Genomic DNA, 20991 nt, shown 5'->3' with positions numbered 1-20991 from the left:
GAACTATCGCGTGTGCCGAACGTGGCGGACACACTCTGCCTCGGATGGCACATTTGAGAGCGTATTCATTTATTTCACGTTTGCAAACTATGTTGGCGTTAAACTATGTTTTAAAACTAATAAAAACGAATTTGCGATTCATTCGCTTTCCTGCGCGTTTGTGCACGCGATGGCGATTTCTTTACCAAACTCCGGAAGCCGTTCGCTTTGGACCAAACCATTTCATGTAAATAGAGGGGGGGGATATAATTTTAGATATAGATATAGTACGGGCAATGCCCTAGTAATTACAATGTCGGTAATCTGCCTGCACAATCTAACCGTGGCACGCTGCTGGTCCACCCTTCTTGGTTGACTAGAAATGTCCCCTTGAGCAAATTGGGATTGTCCTTGCACAAAAATGCTGCTTAAAATGAAAAGCCCCAAGTGGGATAGACACTCGTCTCGCGATCGAGGGCGGTCGTAGTAGGACTGCATTAGGGGACTGAGAGGTAGGTTCAGGAGGGGGGGGGGGGGGGTCATAGGGGCCTTGAAAGCTCTTCGGTGTCTGAGGAGTCTTAGGGTTCTAAAGGGACCCAAAGTGTTTAATGGGTCTTAAAAAGACGAAGAAGGACTAAAAAGAACGAAGGATCAAAAAGGACTGCCCCTCTGACCCAAACCGCAACTCTCTATCCTCCCCTCCCCATGTCTTTCACATTCTTCAAAGCAAGAGTGAATGAATGACATGGAGGTTAAAATTTAAAATCGACATTAATGACAAGAATCTCACGATATGTGATAGACATAGATAGATTATATTTTGAGTTAATTTACTAATTATCTCACGACGACAACAACAACAACAACAACAACAACAACAACAACAACAACAACAACAACAACAGGTATTTTAAGGCCATTTTCCCTGCAAGAGCAGGGGTTAGCAACAAAAATGTCAATGGACTCGTTGCTGGAAAGAAGGAAGGATGACTGACCGACAATCAAAAGGAAGCGCAAAGCACCCCTCCCTTTATATGGGATCGTTTCTCTGCATGCAACATTAACATGGGGACTGAAAATTCGTTTGTCAGCTTCGACTGGTATATATATTATATATACAGTCACGTGAAAAAGTAAGTACACCCCATGTAAAGTTTTGCCTTTTTCAACATATTTCAACATACAGCTATATGATCTTCATTTCAACAATATTGATAGATAAAGGTGATATAATATAACAAATATCATGAAACATTTACATTTTGTAGTCCATTGTATAATTTAAATAAACATAAATGCAAATTTCGCAGGTGGAAAAAGTAAGTACACCCCTACATTTATCACTACTTCAAATACCTAAAATTAGAATCAGGTGCACCAGCTCAGGTGCAAATGATGAGAACATCGTCACAGAAGATCTTGGAGGAACCTGTCTTATTTAAACCTCAGACATTTAGTTTGTTTGCTCTTTGTTGTTGAAGTGTGCGGCATCACTCATGCAGAGATCAAAAGAGCTCTCTGAGGCCTTCAGAAAGAAGGTTATAGATGCCTACGAGTCTGGGAAGGGATTTAGAAAGATCTCCAAACAATTTGAAATCAATCATTCGACTGTCTGGAAGATCATCTACAAGTGGAGAAGATTCCAAACAACTGCCAACTTCTTCAGGCCAGGCCGCCCCAGCAAGTTCAGCCCGAGAGCAGACCGCAAGATGCTGAAAGAAGTCTCTAAGAACCCCAGAATGTCATCACGGGACCTACAGGTAGCTCTTGCCACTGTTGATGTCAAAGTGCACGAGTCTACCATTAGAAAGAGGCTGCACAAATTTAATCTACATGGGAGGTGTGCCAGGAGGAAACCTTTGCTGTCCAGAAAGAACATCAGGGCAAGACTAAAGTTTGCCAATGAACACCTAGGCAAAGACCAGCACTTCTGGAACAATGTGCTCTGGACAGATGAGTCAAAGGTAGAACTATTTGGCCACAGTACCAGAAGACATGTTTGGCAAAAACCAAAGACAGCATTTGACCACAAGAACCTGATACCAACTGTAAAGCATGGTGGTGGAAATATTATGGTTTGGGGCAGCTTTGCTGCATCAGGGCCTGGGCAGTTCACCATCATATAATCCACTATGAATTCTTCATTGTACCAGAAGGTGCTTGAGGATAATGTGAGGCCATCTGTCGGAAAGTTGAAGCTCAACCGAAGGTGGACCTTGCAACATGACAATGACCCGAAACATACAGGTAAATCCACCAAGGAATGGCTGAAAAGAAAGAAATGGAGGGTTCTGGAATGGCCAAGTCAAAGCCCGGATCTAAATCCCATCGAGATGTTGTGGGGGGATTTGAAACGAGCTGTGCATGCAAGAAACCCCTCAAACATCGCACAGCTGAAATAATTCTGCATGGAGGAGTGGGCAAAAATTTCTCCCAGTCGATGTCAGAGACTGGTAGACAGTTATAAGAAACGCCTACTTGAGGTTGTTTCTGCCAAAGGGGGCAATACCACCAATTATAGCAAAGGGTGTACTTACTTTTTCCACATGCGAAATTTGCATTTAGGTTTATTTAAATTATACAATGGACGACAAAGTGTAAATGTTTCATGATATTTGTTATATCACCTTTGTCTATCAATATTGTTGAAATGAAGATCAAATAGCTGTATGTTGAAATATGTTGAAAAAGTCAAAACTTTACATGGGGTGTACTTACTTTTTCACGTGACTATATATACACATGCAAACAAACATGCAAACACATGAAAGCCCCATTGGAGTTTGCAAAAAAACACCTATAGACCTCAGACTGTGAGAAACAAGATTATCTGATCTTTCATGTGTCTTTCACTGAGGAGAGGCTTCCGCCTGGCCACTCTGCCATAAAGCCCAGATCGGTGGAGTGTTGCAGTGATGGTTGTCCTTCTGGAAGTTTCTCCCATCTCTACACAGGAACTCTGGAGCTCAGCCAGAGTGACCATCGGGTTCTAGGTCACCTCTCTTACCAAGGCCCTTCTCCCCCGATTGCTCAGTTTGGTCAGGCGGCCAACTCTAGGAAGTGTCCTGGTTGTTCCAAACTTCTTCCATTTAAGAATTATGGAGGCCACTGTGCTCTTGGGAACCTTCAATGCAGCAGAATTTTTTTTTGTAGGCTTCCCCAGATCTGTGCCTCAACACAATCCTGTCTGAGCTCTGCAGGCAGTTCCATCGACCTCATGGCTTGGTTTTTGTTCTGATATGCATTGTCAGCTGTGAGACCTTTTTTGACAGGTGTGTGCCTTTCCAAATCATGTCCAATCAATTGAATTTACCACAGGTGGACTCCAATCAAGGTGTAGAAACATCTCAAAGATGACCAAGAGAAATGGGAGGCACCTGAGCTAAATTTCAAGTGTCATAGCAAAGGGTCTGAATACTTATGTCAATGGGATATTTCAGTTTGTTTTTTTTAAATAAATTTGCAAAACTTTCTAAAATCCTGTTTTCTCTTTGTCATTATGGCGTATTGAGTGTAGATTGATGAGGGAAAAAATGAATTTAAACGATTTCAGCATTAGGCTGCAACATAACAAAATGTGAAAAAAGTGAAGGGGTCTGAATACTTTCTGCATGCACTGTATTTACTATAATATTAACGTGACGTTATCATTATTTCGAAAATGATATTACTATCAAAAAAGCGAATTCGTTACTTCCTCTGTTATTAGTCCCCTACCGGTGTACACCGTAGGGGACTATAGGTTTGCGGTCGGTCGGTCGGTCCGTCGGTCGGTCGGTCCGTCGGTCGGCCCGTCGGTCGGCCCGTCGGTCGGTCCGTCGGTCGGTCGGTCCGGTCGGTCCGTCGGTCGGTCGGTCCGGTCGGTCCGTCGGTCCTTCGGTCGGTCCGTCGGTCGGTCCGTCGGTCGGTCGGTCGGTCGGTCCGTCGGTCGGTCCGTCGGTCGGTCCGTCGGTCGGTCCGTCGGTCGGTCCGTCGGTCGGTCCGTCGGTCGCTCCGTCGGTCGCTCCGTCAGTCGCTCCGTCAGTCGCTCTGTCAGTCCGTCGCGCAAAGAACAGCTTCCCGGACTTTTTTCCTGAACTCTTAATGCTAATGATTTCAAACTTGGTACATGGCTTCCTCATGATAAGTTACAGATCAAGTTCGAACTTCACGACGTTGCGATCATTTTTGACAAAGTTATGGCACTTTGAACTTTGGGAATTTCTCCAACAGTTTTCCAGACTACAATTTGGAGTGCGGTAAGTCATAATACTGTCTTCTATGACAGTGCTACCCAATGCCGGTAGGGGACATGTATTGCAGCGCAATACTCAGAATGCTTGTTAATATTAGTGCCGAAACAACGCTCATCATTGATCATGAACCACACACCGCTTCAATCAATCAACTTTGTATTCACGACATTGGGATTAAAGTGTTATGGTTATATTTACTATATTATTATTACGAAAATGATACTACTGAAACGATACACTACTGTATTAAGAAACCTGGGTTTAATTTGTCCGAAGCAGTCCGAAGGTGAGGCATAACGCCTAAGGCCTCTAAGTACCGTATTGTTGGAAGAGATGCAACACCGATGCTTTCGCTATTTGATAATCATTTTAACAATCGGTTTGTTTGTGTTTCACACTGAATGACAAACGTAAAGGTAGGGCATGGCGATTGTGATATATGACAGGTTCGACGATATGTTCGGCATGAACGGCATATAAATCGAAATGGCGGAGTGTGGAGAGTCAGACGCCGCATACATACATACATACATACATACATACATACATACATACATACATACGGACAGACGGACAAACACTGTTCTAGATGGCTTTGCCCAATGGGCTACGCCGTAAAAATATATTTCCAAACAAACATTTCTTTACACAAACATGCAAAGCATTCAGAAAAAAAAATATATGATACTTGTCGTCATTGACTCAAAATATGTTTCAAATGAAATGAATTATAAGTGTTCACAGACAAAAAAAAATAGATGAAATCCTGGATCACAAAGAGCCCAACAATGCCAAAGCTCATTCTCCAAAACCTATAATTATTGCCCAGAAATTATTGCACATGAACAGAGTCCCATATGAACAAGTGGTGCAAATTAGTATTCAAGCCCTTCCCAAGAGGCTTCCACATATGATTAATCCCACATCTCTCAAAACTCTTAGAGGTAGTCATGGTACCGGAAAACCACCAAAATCCCGCTTGCAACATGTCCCTATATCGATTCAAAAGTGAATTTGAGTAAGCCATCGACTGGACACGACAATGACAGCAATGCTAACAATCAACCGAAAACAACATCGAGTTGAGACAACTGATAAAGACTATCCAAACATGGCGACAGGTTCGCTCGAGGCCGTTTATTCCTGATACGCCAAACGCCCTGTACCCATGCCTACAGAAACCTGACTTTTTGGAACGCCGGCCACATTTTCCATCCAATCATTATGCAACTTTGTCAAAACATTCTCCATGGGTAGAAACTCCTATGTTGAAAGTTTTGTGTCGATCACTGAAGAGGTTGTGTAGAAAATAAATTTAAAAGCGAATAAAGGGGAAAGGTGAGGGTAGAAGAAAAAAATACTTTTGCGAGAGCCTCGCACAGTATTCCAAAACATGGTCGAACATGGTTGCAGACACCTATTAAAATTAAAGTACAATTAACAAATCATTGAAGTTTTTGCGGACAACACCCCTTTTCATTCCTACTCAATAAAAGTTTTCAGAACAATTAAAATTTCAATACAAAGTTGGGAGAAATGTACTGGAGAGGATTATAGAACATGTTAAGGATATGTTAAGGTGTGTGTATGTGCGTGTGCAAGCGTACGTGTGGTATGTTTCAAAATGCCAATACTTTATTCATGGAAGTAAGGATGGAAGCTTTAGGCAAACCTGCAGATAAATGTGCTGGGAATACGGCTAAAATAATTAGTTCACACCATGACACCACCACGATGCAGATAAATGGATCCTTAAAAAAATAAGTCAAGATTTTGGTTCAGGAGCTACCAACCCTGGTGGTGGTACTTCATGGATCATACATCAAGCATAATGGGACCAATTTATCCAGCAAGTGCAGTTCGGCATACTATCGTCAATATTCATTAGCATGACCAAAGTGAGTGCAATGTTTAAGGTACCACAGCAAAGCTCAAGCAAAGGTTTTGTGCAAAGAAAAAGACAGTAATTTGAATGCCATATATTAAAAAAGTTAAAGAACAAGGATGTCAAGAAAATTTTAAAAAAAAATTAAAAAACCTTTCGTATAACAGGAGGTCGTCGTCACCAAATCACCTCGAAGGCAGAGAAAAGTGAGGAAATCTTCAGTTTTTGGCCTCTTGCTGGAGAAGTCCTTTAATCTGCTGGAGGCAGTAGAGGGTGTATCGGGAACCTTGACCGGCGTCGTACTTGGACTATTAGGCAGGCACTGTGCAAACTTTCTCTGGGCGTGCAAGCGTGGTCTGGTGGAGGAAAAAGTACTGCTTGAAAGCATAGTGACTGAAGCCCATTGTCAGATATGGCACCAAATATCGAGGAAGAAATGATGAATGCACATTTCTTACCAAAATAAATAAATAAATAATACAATCAGGAAAAATACACTGTGTAAATGCTCATGCTGTAACTTAAATTTTAAAAAAATAGCCCAGAGTTGGCTGACTGTCTTCTCTTAAGGTTGCAGTTCAGACCACTGCTGATTTGGGGGAAACCCATCTGGGATCCCCAGATACAAAATTGAAAAACCTAAGAACGGGCAGTCCTGCGGATCATCGAGTAGAAGGGCTGTATCAGGTTTCAGAGCAATCGGTTGGTGAACAAGGGTGTAGGGAATACAAAGTTTGAGGGGTAACCCCACCTGGGAGTCCCCATGTTCCGAAATCGAAAAATCGAAGGCCAAGTTTAATTTGTCAAGTTTCAGAACAATCAGCCAGGTGATAAGGATGGGGTAACAAAAATAGCAAAAAGTTAACGGACAGATGACCGGACGGACGAACAGACATCTGGACATCACGACTGATTTTACAAGTTCATGTCTTCAAAAATTGAGATGAGATAACCTAAAAATGTGTAAATGATAGCATGCAGAAGGTAGATAAAAGTCAACTTTTGCCATCGTCATTAATGCACCTCATCTTTGTGCGGATTCCAATAAATGATGTTGCACTTTTTGCCTTACCCACGTCCCAACGACCAAGCATTGGTGTCTTTGTATTCAAAGATTTATTTAGGGTTCGGGTTTTTATTCGTCAAAGAAATTACGAGGCGATTTATTTCCTGACGTGGAAGATAATTGTTTCTTGCCCTCATCTTCTTCCTTATCATTTATCATTTTCGACCCGTGTTTTAAGAGGTTTCTTTTCTTCCAATTTCCTATTGTAGCGATTTCCCTTTTCCTTGGAGGAGCAGTGATTTCACAAGCCACTTGGACTATAATTGGATGCTGCATTGGCATTAACTTTTGGTGAATTTTCTTGTCTTTACAAGCTTTCTGGATGCTGAGCAACAAGCAATTCTTGTCTGCAACGTGAACGGGACCAAGAGGGATGTGGGGGGTGCCCGTGTACCTGTTTCAGAAGGAATTGCCGATTTATTTTTTAATATGCACTGCCCAGCTTTGACGTGAAAAGCCGCCTTTTTATGTGCGTGACTTATTGATGCCAGACAGGTTGTATTTAATAACCCAAATCCCACAAGCTCCTGTATCATCATTCCTACTCCACCCCTCTTAGTCATACAACCATACCCTGCCATATTGTTGAGTGACACAAGCTAACTCCCCACCCCTCCCAACCATGCATGACAGAGGGAGAGGTGGGTATATTTTGTGGCATGGACTGCCCAACGCTCATGCAGTTATACAAGGCAGCACACACAGGTTACTTTGCCAACCAGTGGACAGCTGGTATGAGAATTATTTGGATTCAGAAGTCGAGTAATAAAAAAAGAGCACCTGTTCGTGGCTTCACCATCTGTTTTATTGCTGCCGCTGCGCTGGACCAAGCTTCGCAGCTTGGTGCCACATCGGACAACTTAAAGCAGAGGCTGGACCACGTTCCAGAATACCACTTCCCTTGCCGGAGCCTCATCTGAAGTTGTTGTGTTCACCCACACTGCTATTGCTCTTTCATACCCATCACCATGACCTCATTCTTTGTATTGCAGCATTACTTAAAATTAAGATTTAATGTTCATTGTGTGCTGGTTTAAGGGGCAGTCGGGAATTGGGCGCTTGGCGAATTAAAAACGTGCTGTTATTTGCTTAAGTTATTATTTCCTATTTACTCCCATCAAAACAAACTCAAGTGTGCAAAAGCTTTCATTTCCCACCATGGAGTGTGAGAACAAAAGGAGAACGATGAGCGAAGATAAAGGATCATGCCCCAGGGGACACACACTGACACACACGGACACACACGGACACACACGGACACACACTGACACACTACTTGAACAGCTTGAGATTGTTATGCCTCAAGTGCTGATGCGAGATAATAATAAAAAAGTACAGCAACAGAGACAAAGATGGCAGAAAACAGAAAGGGTCTGATAATGTGGTTTAACTGTTGATGGCTCGAACAGTCAAATCTTCCATTCACAGAATAGCTTCCTAATTTATGCTTTTTCGAAAAAACAATGACGTCTTCTTTAACTCTGCCAGCTAAGGTGGAGGGAGGTTATGTTATCACCCCTGTCTGTGAGCAGAATATCTCAAAGTTGTGGACAGATTTGGACAAAATTTGGCGGACAGGTTGAGTGTGTGACAACGACAAATCAATTCGATTTTGGTGAAGATCTGGATACAATAATTTAAATTTTTTTTTTTTTTTTTAAGTGATTCTTTACCATTGAGAGAAGAGGCCAAAAATGAAATATAACATGTTTAAAAAACTTGTGAACGAGTTGTAACAAAACTAGGTGGACGAGTCGGTTTGGTGACAAGAACAAGTCGATTAGATTTTGGTTCAGGTCCGAATCCAGATCCGATTGAGATCAGTGAGATACAAAACGTAAACTGTTCAGCCTGGCGGAGGAATGCTCTCTGCCAAGTGCTGTTCTAGTTTTGGTCATAAAATTGTTTATATTTATGTGTACCAAGGTCAAACGTTCAACAAAGTACACCAAAGCACTTTTTGGCACTACTCTGGTGAATTTGTAAACGAGGAATTATTTGATAGAGGGATGGAAGGATGGGAGGAATCTTCGTCAGCCAAGTAACATGTTCTTTGCACTTTCAGAATAGTACAAAAAACCAATCTGTCGATACGTGTGCTTCGCAAAGCAAGCACCATAAGCCCAGGACGTAATTTCACCGAGTGGAACAAGAGTCACGTGCAACCATGGCGGCGTGATGGGCTACCCTCCAGCGTAACCACAAAAACGTCCCCAAGCCTTCCAAGGGAAACAATGTGGGCAAAGTTACCACACTCAAATGTCGGCCATTCATGTCATCATTACTGAATATAGGTACAAGCAAGTGAATAATCTGCGAAAATTTAGGGAAGGTCAAATACGCAATATTGAAGGAAAACGTTTATACATGAGAGAAATTGAGTCCAGCTTGTGATGACAAGTGCACACGCATTTTAACCGATAGTACTCAAATGGCAGGCTCGGCCAGCCAGTTGGTGACATACTTGAGCCAAAAACTCTCCGTTCGACCCCACAATAAGGTAGAAAATAATTGGGGCCATTGAAGTAGCAACTAGAATGACACTCGGTAGAGCGCATACCTCCGTCAGGCTGAACAGTTTACGTTTTGTATCCCACTGATAGGCCGGATCTGGATTCAGACCTGAACCAAAATGTAATTGGCATGTTCTTGTCACCTAACAAACTCAGGCACCAAATTTTGTCAACTCGTCCACAACTTTTTTTTTAAATATCACGCTACATATGTGGGCATACGCTAGGATATTTGATACTGATCATATTTCTTACGTATTCCTCTATTTCCATTCCGGACAGAAAATACTTTGCACATTGTGGAGGGAGAGGGAGGAAAGAAGGCAAAGCAACACATATCTATCTAATACAACACAATAACATAAAGGTGACCAGAAAATAGGTAAACAGAATAGGTAAACAGAATAGGTGAACAGAATAGGTGAACAGAATAGGTGAACAGAATAGGTGAACAGAATAGGTGAACAGAATAGGTGAACAGAATAGGTGAACAGAATAGGTGAACAGAATAGGTGAACAGAATAGGTGAACAGAATAGGTGAACAGAATAGGTGAACAGAATAGGTGAACAGAATAGGTGAACAGAATAGGTGAACAGAATAGGTGAACAGAATAGGTGAACAGAATAGGTGAACAGAATAGGTGAACAGAATAGGTGAACAAAATAGGTGAACAAAATAGGTGAACAGAATAGCTGAACAGAATAGGTGAACAGAATAGGTGAACAGAATAGGTGAACAGAATAGGTGAACAGAATAGGTGAACAGAATAGGTGAACAGAATAGGTGAACAGAATAGGTGAACAGAATAGGTGAACAGAATAGGTGAACAGAATAGGTGAACAGAATAGGTGAACAGAATAGGTGAACAGAATAGGTGAACAGAATAGGTGAACAGAATAGGTGAACAGAATAGGTGAACAGAATAGGTGAACAGAATAGGTGAACAGAATAGGTGAACAGAATAGGTGAACAGAATAGGTGAACAGAATAGGTGAACAGAATAGGTGAACAGAATAGGTGAACAGAATAGGTGAACAGAATAGGTGAACAGAATAGGTGAACAGAATAGGTGAACAGAATAGGTGAACAGAATAGGTGAACAGAATAGGTGAACAGAATAGGTGAACAGAATAGGTGAACAGAATAGGTGAACAGAATAGGTGAACAGAATAGGTGAACAGAATAGGTGAACAGAATAGGTGAACAGAATAGGTGAACAGAATAGGTGAACAGAATAGGTGAACAGAATAGGTAAACAGAATAGGTGAACAGAATAGGTGAACAGAATAGGTGAACAGAATAGGTGAACAGAATAGGTAAACAGAATAGGTAAACAGAATAGGTAAACAGAATAGGTGAACAGAATAGGTGAACAGAATAGGTGAGCAGCATTTCCAAAGGCATTTTCAGGAAACATGAGGCAAAGGCATATTTCAATGGAAAAGATGATACATCCATTTCATTTAAAAGGTGATGGCAAATTTGAATTTGCTGACAACACATGCACGCATGATATGCTGGAATAAATGCTTCAGCAGGCACCGCAAGGAGAGCCATACAATGGCCGTATTTGTTTATTTTCTAATTAATGCAAATCCTTTTTTTTTTAAAGCCTGCAATAAACAATGAGTCCCAAAGTGATAGCGATAGAGAGTGGGCGGTGTGAAAGGGGTTGGGGAAGAGGGAGGCGCGACGGAGGGCGAGAGGAAGGCGCGACGGCGGGCGAGAGGGAGGAGCGACGCCGGGCGAGAGGGAGGAGCGACGGCGGGCGAGAGGGAGGAGCGACGCCGGGCGAGAGGGAGGCGTGACGGCGGGCGAGAGGGAGGCACGACGGCGGGTGAGAGGGAGGAGCAACGGCGGGCGAGAGGGAGGAGCGACGGTGGGCGAGAGGGAGGAGTGACGGCGAGGGCGGGCGAGAGGAAGGAGCGACGCCGGGTGAGAGGGAGGCACGACGGCGGGCGAGAGGGAGGCACGACAGCGGGCGAGAGGGAGGCACGACGGCGGGCGAGTGGGAGGAGTAACGGCAATGGCGGGCGAGAGGGAGGAGTGACGGTAATGGCGGGCGAGAGGGAGGAGTGATGGCAATGGCGGGCGAGAGGGAGGTACGACGGCGGGCGAGAGGGAGGCGTGACGGCGGGCGAGAGGGAGGAGTGACGGCGGGCGAGAGGGAGGAGTGACGGCGACGGCGGGCAAGAGGGAGGAGTGACGGCGACAGCAGACGAGAGGGAAGTGTGATGGCGGGCGAGAAGGAGAGACAGACAAAACACCTCACAAACCACCACTACCAACCTCTCCCCTGGCTCCTACATAGATGACTTAGTCCAACCCAAACTTATCAGAAAAGAGATGTAAAATGGTTGTCGAGAACACATGGTCTTTTTCAGGCCAGTGCCCTTCCAATGCTTCAGATGGGTATTTTGTGTGAAATACGTTCCATATTTTATGGATTCATTTCTGATTAAATTGTTATTAATTTGTTTCTAATAAAATGCGTCAGATAAAAGACTCTTTTTGACTTGAGATGTTATCAAAACTTGGACCATCTGAACTGCATGTCATGGATAGAAAGAAAGAACACAGTATTGATAATGTCATGTTTCTCAACACAACTGACTACAGCTGAGCCATCCAAACACCATGCGTCTCCCCAGCCCCATCCAGTCTTCATCCCCATTATATTATCCATCAAGGACATTATATTCTTCGGTAGCTTTCACTGCAAACTCACCTTTTTCTCAAAGGCAGGTCGTCGGTGGCAGAGGGAGTGGGGCTGCCCTCACGCACTTTCTCGAGTCTCCGCCGTGCCAGAGCAGGCAGGAGTCTCCTGTTGTCCTCGAGTTCTTTTTCCACTTTTGCATCCAGACATTCAGAAACAAGGCCTGCTGGCCAAGCACCATTAAGCACACACAATCATAAAAAGTGGTCCCTCAAGTAAAACGTAAGAATTTGAATTAATAGTACAAAAAAAACCCCATAAATTCCAAAGGCACCCTCCTTGGTCTGAACAGTCTGTGATAGAAATTGTAACATTCGTAAGAGGATGGCATAAGGTTACTTAGAAATATCTTTTTTGGAAAATTTTCTTATTAAAATGCATCTCAAAGTCCCCAGATGGAATGCCTCTGGTGTTAAAGATGGTGGTTAAGATGGTTAAAGATGGTTAAAGATGGAGATGGTTTAAATTTAACATCGATATTTATTTTAGGGAATTTGTACAAATCCTTGACGACCAATCAATCACCACCATACCGAGCAGCTGTATTCATAAAAGCATGACGTTTTGTTGACCAGGAATTTCATTAACTTTTGCTGTTCAACATTTTGTCCCCACCTGCCAGCATCTTGAATCTCATCACATGCATTACAGCAGGAAATACATGATTATGGGTCACGTCTCTTTCTGGCTCACGTCTCCAGCCTCATGGCAAGGATCACAATGGGTGGTTACATATCACACGCCTTCACAGTAGTGGTCAGGGAAAGAATTTCGAATTTGTTCAGTGTGCCGTTGATAGCTCGCCAACTCTTCTCGAATGACACCGTGGGATCTTGAATGTCCACCAACACTAGCAGACGTGGCACCTCGTTTAAGTTCATTCAATCTGAAACAAGGCCCACGTTCTGCCTGAGAAACAAAAGGTGACCGTATACAGCTGGGCAGGGGTTCGAACCAAGATGAGACAGGTAATAGGTGAGTGTGCACACCCTCAAGTCAGCTACTCGGCTACACGGCCAGCACAAGTCATTGCAGTGCGAAAAAGAGTGGGTCAGATGGACTGGCAAAGTGCTGGGTGGACTGGAGAAGCACGGATGGGTGAGCGGTACAACAAAAAGTAGACTAACCATTGGGGAGTTTGGGACTGTGTTCCGCAGAGGGAGACAAACTGTCGGAGTCGCCATTTGAACCAACAAGAGTACGTCTCGCTAGCTGAGAGTCCTTCAGGGAACGATACAGTGCCTTCTTGATGTAGCGCTCCTCCCACCACAAAATCCCATTGTTGTATTCCTGAATGAATGAAAAAAAATCCTCCCATTAAAAAGAAAAATAACGTTTGAGTTGTAGAGTTGAGATATATATATATATATATATATATATATATACACACATACATATACTAGCTTGGCTCAGCTCGCCACGCATCGTTACAGAGGAACGGGCTTGTTTTAGCTGAGGCTAATGACTGTACCTGAGTTGCTGTGTTGTCATGATTTACACCAATCATAATACAAACAATTACTTTGCACAAATGTATTTGTTGCGTTTGTGATATTACATTTTATAAACAATTTAGGTTGAAAGAATATTTTTTTAACGTTTAAAAATGAAGCCCTCAGCACATACATATGGGAGAGGGAGGAGCAGACTGGAAGGTTGGGACAATTACACAATACCACGAAATTAAAAAAACCTCACCACCACATCATTAAAAACACCTCACCACCACGTAACTAAAAACACCTCACCACCACGTAACTAAAAACACCTCACCATCACGTAACTAAAAACACCTCACCATCACGTAACTAAAAACACCTCACCATCACGTAACTAAAAACACCTCACCATCACGTAACTAAAAACACCTCACCACCACGTAACTAAAAACACCTCACAATCACGTAACTAAAAACACCTCACCATCACGTAACTAAAAACACCTCACCATCACGTAACTAAAAACAACTCACCACCACGTAATTAAAAACGCCTCACCACCACGTAACTAAAAACACCTCACCATCACATAACTAAAAACACCTCACCATCACGTAACTAAAAACAACTCACCATCACGTAACTAAAAACACCTCACCATCACGGAACTAAAAACAACTCACCACCACATAATTAAAAACACCTCGCCACCACGTAACTAAAAACTCACCACCACATAATTAAAAACACCTCACCACCACGTAACTAAAAACAACTCACCATCACGTAACCAAAAACACCTCACCACCACGTAACTAAAAACACCTCACCACCACGTAACTAAAAACACCTCACCACCACGTAACTAAAAACACCTCACCACCACGTAACCAACAACACCTCACCATCACGTAACCAAAAACACCTCACCATCACGTAACCAAAAACACCTCACCATCACGTAACTAAAAACAACTCACCACCACATAATTAAAAACACCTCACCACCACGTAACTAAACACCTCACCACCACGTAACTAAAAACACCTCACCATCACGTAACTAAAAACACTTCACCATCACGTAACTAAAAACAACTCACCACCACGTAATTAAAAACACCTCACCACCACGTAACTAAAAACACCTCACCATCACATAACTAAAAACACCTCACCACCACGTAACTAAACACCTCATCATCACGTAACTAAAAACACTTCACCATCACGTAACTAAAAACAACTCACCACCACGTAATTAAAAACACCTCACCACCACGTAACTAAAAACACCTCACCATCACATAACTAAAAACACCTCACCACCACGTAACTAAAAACACCTCACCATCACGTAACTAAAAACACCTCACCATCACGTAACTAAAAACACCTCACCACCACGTAACTAAACACCTCATCATCACGTAACTAAAAACACTTCACCATCACGTAACTAAAAACACCTCACCACCACGTAATTAAAAACACCTCACCACCGCGTAACTAAAAACACCTCACCATCACATAACTAAAAACACCTCACCACCACGTAACTAAAAAAACCTCACCATCACGTAACTAAAAACACCTCACCATCACGTAACTAAAAACACCTCACCACCACGTAATGAAAAACACCTCACCATCAAGAAATTCAAAACACCTCACCACCAATTAAAAACACCTCACCACCATGTAATTCAAAACACCTCACCACCAAGTAATTCAAAACATCTCACCATCAAGTAATTCAAAACACCTCACCACCAAGTAATTCAAAACATCTCACCATCAAGTAATTAAAAACACCTCACCACCATGTGATTCAAAACATCTCACCATCAAGTAATTAAAAACACCTTACCACCACATAATTCAAAACACCTTACAACCACATAATTCAAAACACCTCACCACCAAGTAATTCAAAACACCTCACCACCAAGTAATTCAAAACACCTCACCGCCAAGTAATTAAAAACACCTCAGCACCACGTAACTAAAAACACCTCACCATCACATAACTAAAAACACACCACCACGTAACTAAAAACACCTCACCACCACGTAACTAAAACACCTCACCACCACATAACTAAAAACACCTCACCACCACGTAACTAAAAACACCTCACCATCACATAACGAAAAAAAACCTCACCATCACGTAACTAAAAGCACCTCACCACCACGTAACTAAAAACACCTCACCACCATGTGATTCAAAACACCTCACCACCAAGTAATTAAAAACACCTCACCACCATGTGATTCAAAACACCTCACCACCAAGTAATTAAAAACACCTCACCACCATGTGATTCAAAACATCTCACCAAGTAATTCAAAACACCTTACCACCACATAATTCAAAACACCTTACCACCACATAATTCAAAACACCTCACCACCAAGTAATTCAAAACATCTCACCATCAAGTAATTAAAAACACCTCACCACCATGTGATTCAAAACATCTCACCATCTAGTAATTCAAAACACCTCACCACCAAGTAATTCAAAACATCTCACCATCAAGTAATTAAAAACACCTCACCACCATGTGATTCAAAACATCTCACCATCAAGTAATTAAAAACACCTTACCACCACATAATTCAAAACACCTTACAACCACATAATTCAAAACACCTCACCACCAAGTAATTCAAAACACCTCACCACCAAGTAATTCAAAACATCTCACCATCAAGTAATTAAAAACACCTCACCACCATGTGATTCAAAACACCTCACCACCAAGTAATTCAAAACACCTCACCACCAAGTAATTCAAAACACCTCACCGCCAAGTAATTAAAAACACCTCAGCACCACGTAACTAAAAACACCTCACCACCACGTAAATAAAAACACCTCACCATCACATAACGAAAAAAAACCTCACCATCACGTAACTAAAAGCACCTCACCATCACGTAACTAAAAGCACCTCACCACCACGTAACTAAAAGCACCTCACCACCACGTAACTAAAAACACCTCACCACCATGTGATTCAAAACATCTCACCAAGTAATTCAAAACACCTTACCACCACATAATTCAAAACACCTTACCACCACATAATTCAAAACACCTTACCACCACATAATTCAAAACACCTTACCACCACATAATTCAAAACACCTCACCACCAAGTAATTCAAAACACCTCACCACCAAGTAATTCAAAACATCTCACCATCAAGTAATTAAAAACACCTCACCACCATGTGATTCAAAACATCTCACCATTAAGTAATTAAAAACACCTTACCACCAAGTAATTCAAAACACCTCACCACCACATAATTCAAAACATCTCACCATCAAGTAATTAAAAACACCTCACCACCATGTGATTCAAAACATCTCACCACCAAGTAATTAAAAACACCTCACCACCATGTGATTCAAAACATCTCACCATCAAGTAATTAAAAACACCTTACCACCACATAATTCAAAACACCTTACCACCACATAATTCAAAACACCTTACCACCACATAATTCAAAACACCTCACCACCACATAATTCAAAACACCTCACCACCAAGTAATTCAAAACACCTCACCACCAAGTAATTCAAAACATCTCACCATCAAGTAATTAAAAACACCTTACCACCACATAATTCAAAACACCTTACCACCACATAATTCAAAACACCTTACCACCACATAATTCAAAACACCTCACCACCACATAATTCAAAACACCTCACCACCAAGTAATTCAAAACACCTCACCATCAAGTAATTAAAAACACCTCACCACCATGTGATTCAAAACATCTCACCATCAAGTAATTAAAAACACCTTACCACCACATAATTCAAAACACCTTACCACCACATAATTCAAAACATCTCACCACCAAGTAATTCAAAACACCTCACCACCAAGTAATTCAAAACATCTCACCATCAAGTAATTCAAAACACCTCACCATCATGTGATTCAAAACACCTCACCACCAAGTAATTCAAAACATCTCACCATCAAGTAATTAAAAACACCTCACCACCATGTGATTCAAAACATCTCACCATCAAGTAATTAAAAACACCTCACCACCATGTGATTCAAAACACCTCACCACCAAGTAATTAAAAACATCTCACCATCATGTGATTCAAAACACCTCACCACCAAGTAATTCAAAACATCTCACCATCAAGTAATTAAAAACACCTCACCACCATGTGATTCAAAACATCTCACCATCAAGTAATTAAAAACACCTTACCACCACATAATTCAAAACACCTTACCACCACATAATTCAAAACACCTCACCACCAAGTAATTCAAAACATCTCACCATCATGTGATTCAAAACACCTCACCACCAAGTAATTAAAAACACCTCACCACCATGTGATTCAAAACATCTCACCATCAAGTAATTAAAAACACCTCACCACCATGTGATTCAAAACATCTCACCATCAAGTAATTCAAAACACCTCACCACCAAGTGATTCAAAACATCTCACCATCAAGTAATTAAAAACACCTCACCACCATGTGATTCAAAACACCTCACCACCAAGTAATTAAAAACACCTCACCACCATGTGATTCAAAACATCTCACCAAGTAATTCAAAACACCTTACCACCACATAATTCAAAACACCTTACCACCACATAATTCAAAACACCTTACCACCACATAATTCAAAACACCTCACCAAGTAATTCAAAACACCTCACCACCAAGTAATTCAAAACATCTCACCATCAAGTAATTAAAAACACCTCACCACCATGTGATTCAAAACATCTCACCATCAAGTAATTAAAAACACCTTAACACCAAGTAATTCAAAACACCTCACCACCACATAATTCAAAACATCTCACCATCAAGTAATTAAAAACACCTCACCACCATGTGATTCAAAACATCTCACCATCAAGTAATTAAAAACACCTCACCACAATGTGATTCAAAACATCTCACCATCAAGTAATTAAAAACACCTTACCACCACATAATTCAAAACACCTTACCACCACATAATTCAAAACACCTTACCACCACATAATTCAAAACACCTCACCACCACATAATTCAAAACACCTCACCACCAAGTAATTAAAAACACCTCACCACCATGTGATTCAAAACACCTTAACACCAAGTAATTCAAAACACCTCACCACCACATAATTCAAAACATCTCACCATCAAGTAATTAAAAACACCTCACCACCATGTGATTCAAAACATCTCACCATCAAGTAATTAAAAACACCTTACCACCACATAATTCAAAACACCTTACCACCACATAATTCAAAACACCTCACCACCACATAACTAAAAACACCTCACCATCACGTAACTAAAAACACTTCACCATCACGTAACTAAAAACAACTCACCACCACGTAATTAAAAACACCTCACCACCACGTAACTAAAAACACCTCACCATCACATAACTAAAAACACCTCACCACCACGTAACTAAACACCTCATCATCACGTAACTAAAAACACTGCACCATCACGTAACTAAAAACAACTCACCACCACGTAATTAAAAACACCTCACCACCACGTAACTAAAAACACCTCACCATCACATAACTAAAAACACCTCACCACCACGTAACTAAAAACACCTCACCACCACGTAACTAAAAACACCTCACCACCACGTAATGAAAAATACCTCACCATCAAGAAATTCAAAACACCTCACCACCAATTAAAAACACCTCACCACCATGTAATTCAAAACACCTCACCACCAAGTAATTCAAAACATCTCACCATCAAGTAATTCAAAACACCTCACCACCAAGTAATTCAAAACATCTCACCATCAAGTAATTAAAAACACCTCACCACCATGTGATTCAAAACATCTCACCATCAAGTAATTAAAAACACCTTACCACCACATAATTCAAAACACCTTACAACCACATAATTCAAAACACCTCACCACCAAGTAATTCAAAACACCTCACCACCAAGTAATTCAAAACACCTCACCGCCAAGTAATTAAAAACACCTCAGCACCACGTAACTAAAAACACCTCACCATCACATAACTAAAAACACACCACCACGTAACTAAAAACACCTCACCACCACGTAACTAAAACACCTCACCACCACATAACTAAAAACACCTCACCACCACGTAACTAAAAACACCTCACCATCACATAACGAAAAAAAACCTCACCATCACGTAACTAAAAGCACCTCACCACCACGTAACTAAAAACACCTCACCACCATGTGATTCAAAACACCTCACCACCAAGTAATTAAAAACACCTCACCACCATGTGATTCAAAACACCTCACCACCAAGTAATTAAAAACACCTCACCACCATGTGATTCAAAACACCTCACCACCATGTGATTCAAAACACCTCACCACCAAGTAATTAAAAACACCTCACCACCATGTGATTCAAAACATCTCACCAAGTAATTCAAAACACCTTACCACCACATAATTCAAAACACCTTACCACCACATAATTCAAAACACCTCACCACCAAGTAATTCAAAACATCTCACCATCAAGTAATTAAAAACACCACACCACCATGTGATTCAAAACATCTCACCATCTAGTAATTCAAAACACCTCACCACCAAGTAATTCAAAACATCTCACCATCAAGTAATTAAAAATACCTCACCACCATGTGATTCAAAACATCTCACCATCAAGTAATTAAAAACACCTTACCACCACATAATTCAAAACACCTTACAACCACATAATTCAAAACACCTCACCACCAAGTAATTCAAAACACCTCACCACCAAGTAATTCAAAACATCTCACCATCAAGTAATTAAAAACACCTCACCACCATGTGATTCAAAACACCTCACCACCAAGTAATTCAAAACACCTCACCACCAAGTAATTCAAAACACCTCACCGCCAAGTAATTAAAAACACCTCAGCACCACGTAACTAAAAACACCTCACCATCACATAACTAAAAACACACCACCACGTAACTAAAAACACCTCACCACCACGTAAATAAAAACACCTCACCATCACATAACGAAAAAAAACCTCACCATCACGTAACTAAAAGCACCTCACCATCACGTAACTAAAAGCACCTCACCACCACGTAACTA

General features: G+C 41.5%; 1 protein-coding gene across 6 annotated transcripts in view; it reads right to left on the bottom strand.

The window, feature by feature from the left end:
* The window catches only part of LOC137434509 (protein Jumonji), a 181737-nt gene that overhangs the window by 73369 nt on the left and 87377 nt on the right, over positions 1-20991 (bottom strand). For 2 of the 6 annotated variants that reach the window (XM_068127601.2, XM_068127604.2), the window contains exons 3-5: positions 13524-13686; positions 12409-12562; positions 6253-6455 (exon numbers count right to left, since the gene is read on the bottom strand). In XM_068127601.2, coding sequence (XP_067983702.1) covers positions 6253-6455; positions 12409-12562; positions 13524-13686 — 520 coding nt within the window. The remainder of the gene's footprint in view (positions 1-6252; positions 6456-12408; positions 12563-13523; positions 13687-20991) is intronic. The other 4 variants (XM_078785615.1, XM_078785616.1, XM_068127605.2 and 1 more) reach the window with 3 other exon arrangements.

This window comes from Myxine glutinosa, chromosome 10, assembly GCF_964187855.1.
Source record: "Myxine glutinosa chromosome 10, kmMyxGlut1.1, whole genome shotgun sequence".
In the NCBI taxonomy this organism is placed as follows: Eukaryota; Metazoa; Chordata; class Myxini; order Myxiniformes; family Myxinidae; genus Myxine; species Myxine glutinosa.
Note: the sequence above shows the minus strand (reverse complement) of the source record. Positions and strands in the feature narration are given on the sequence as shown.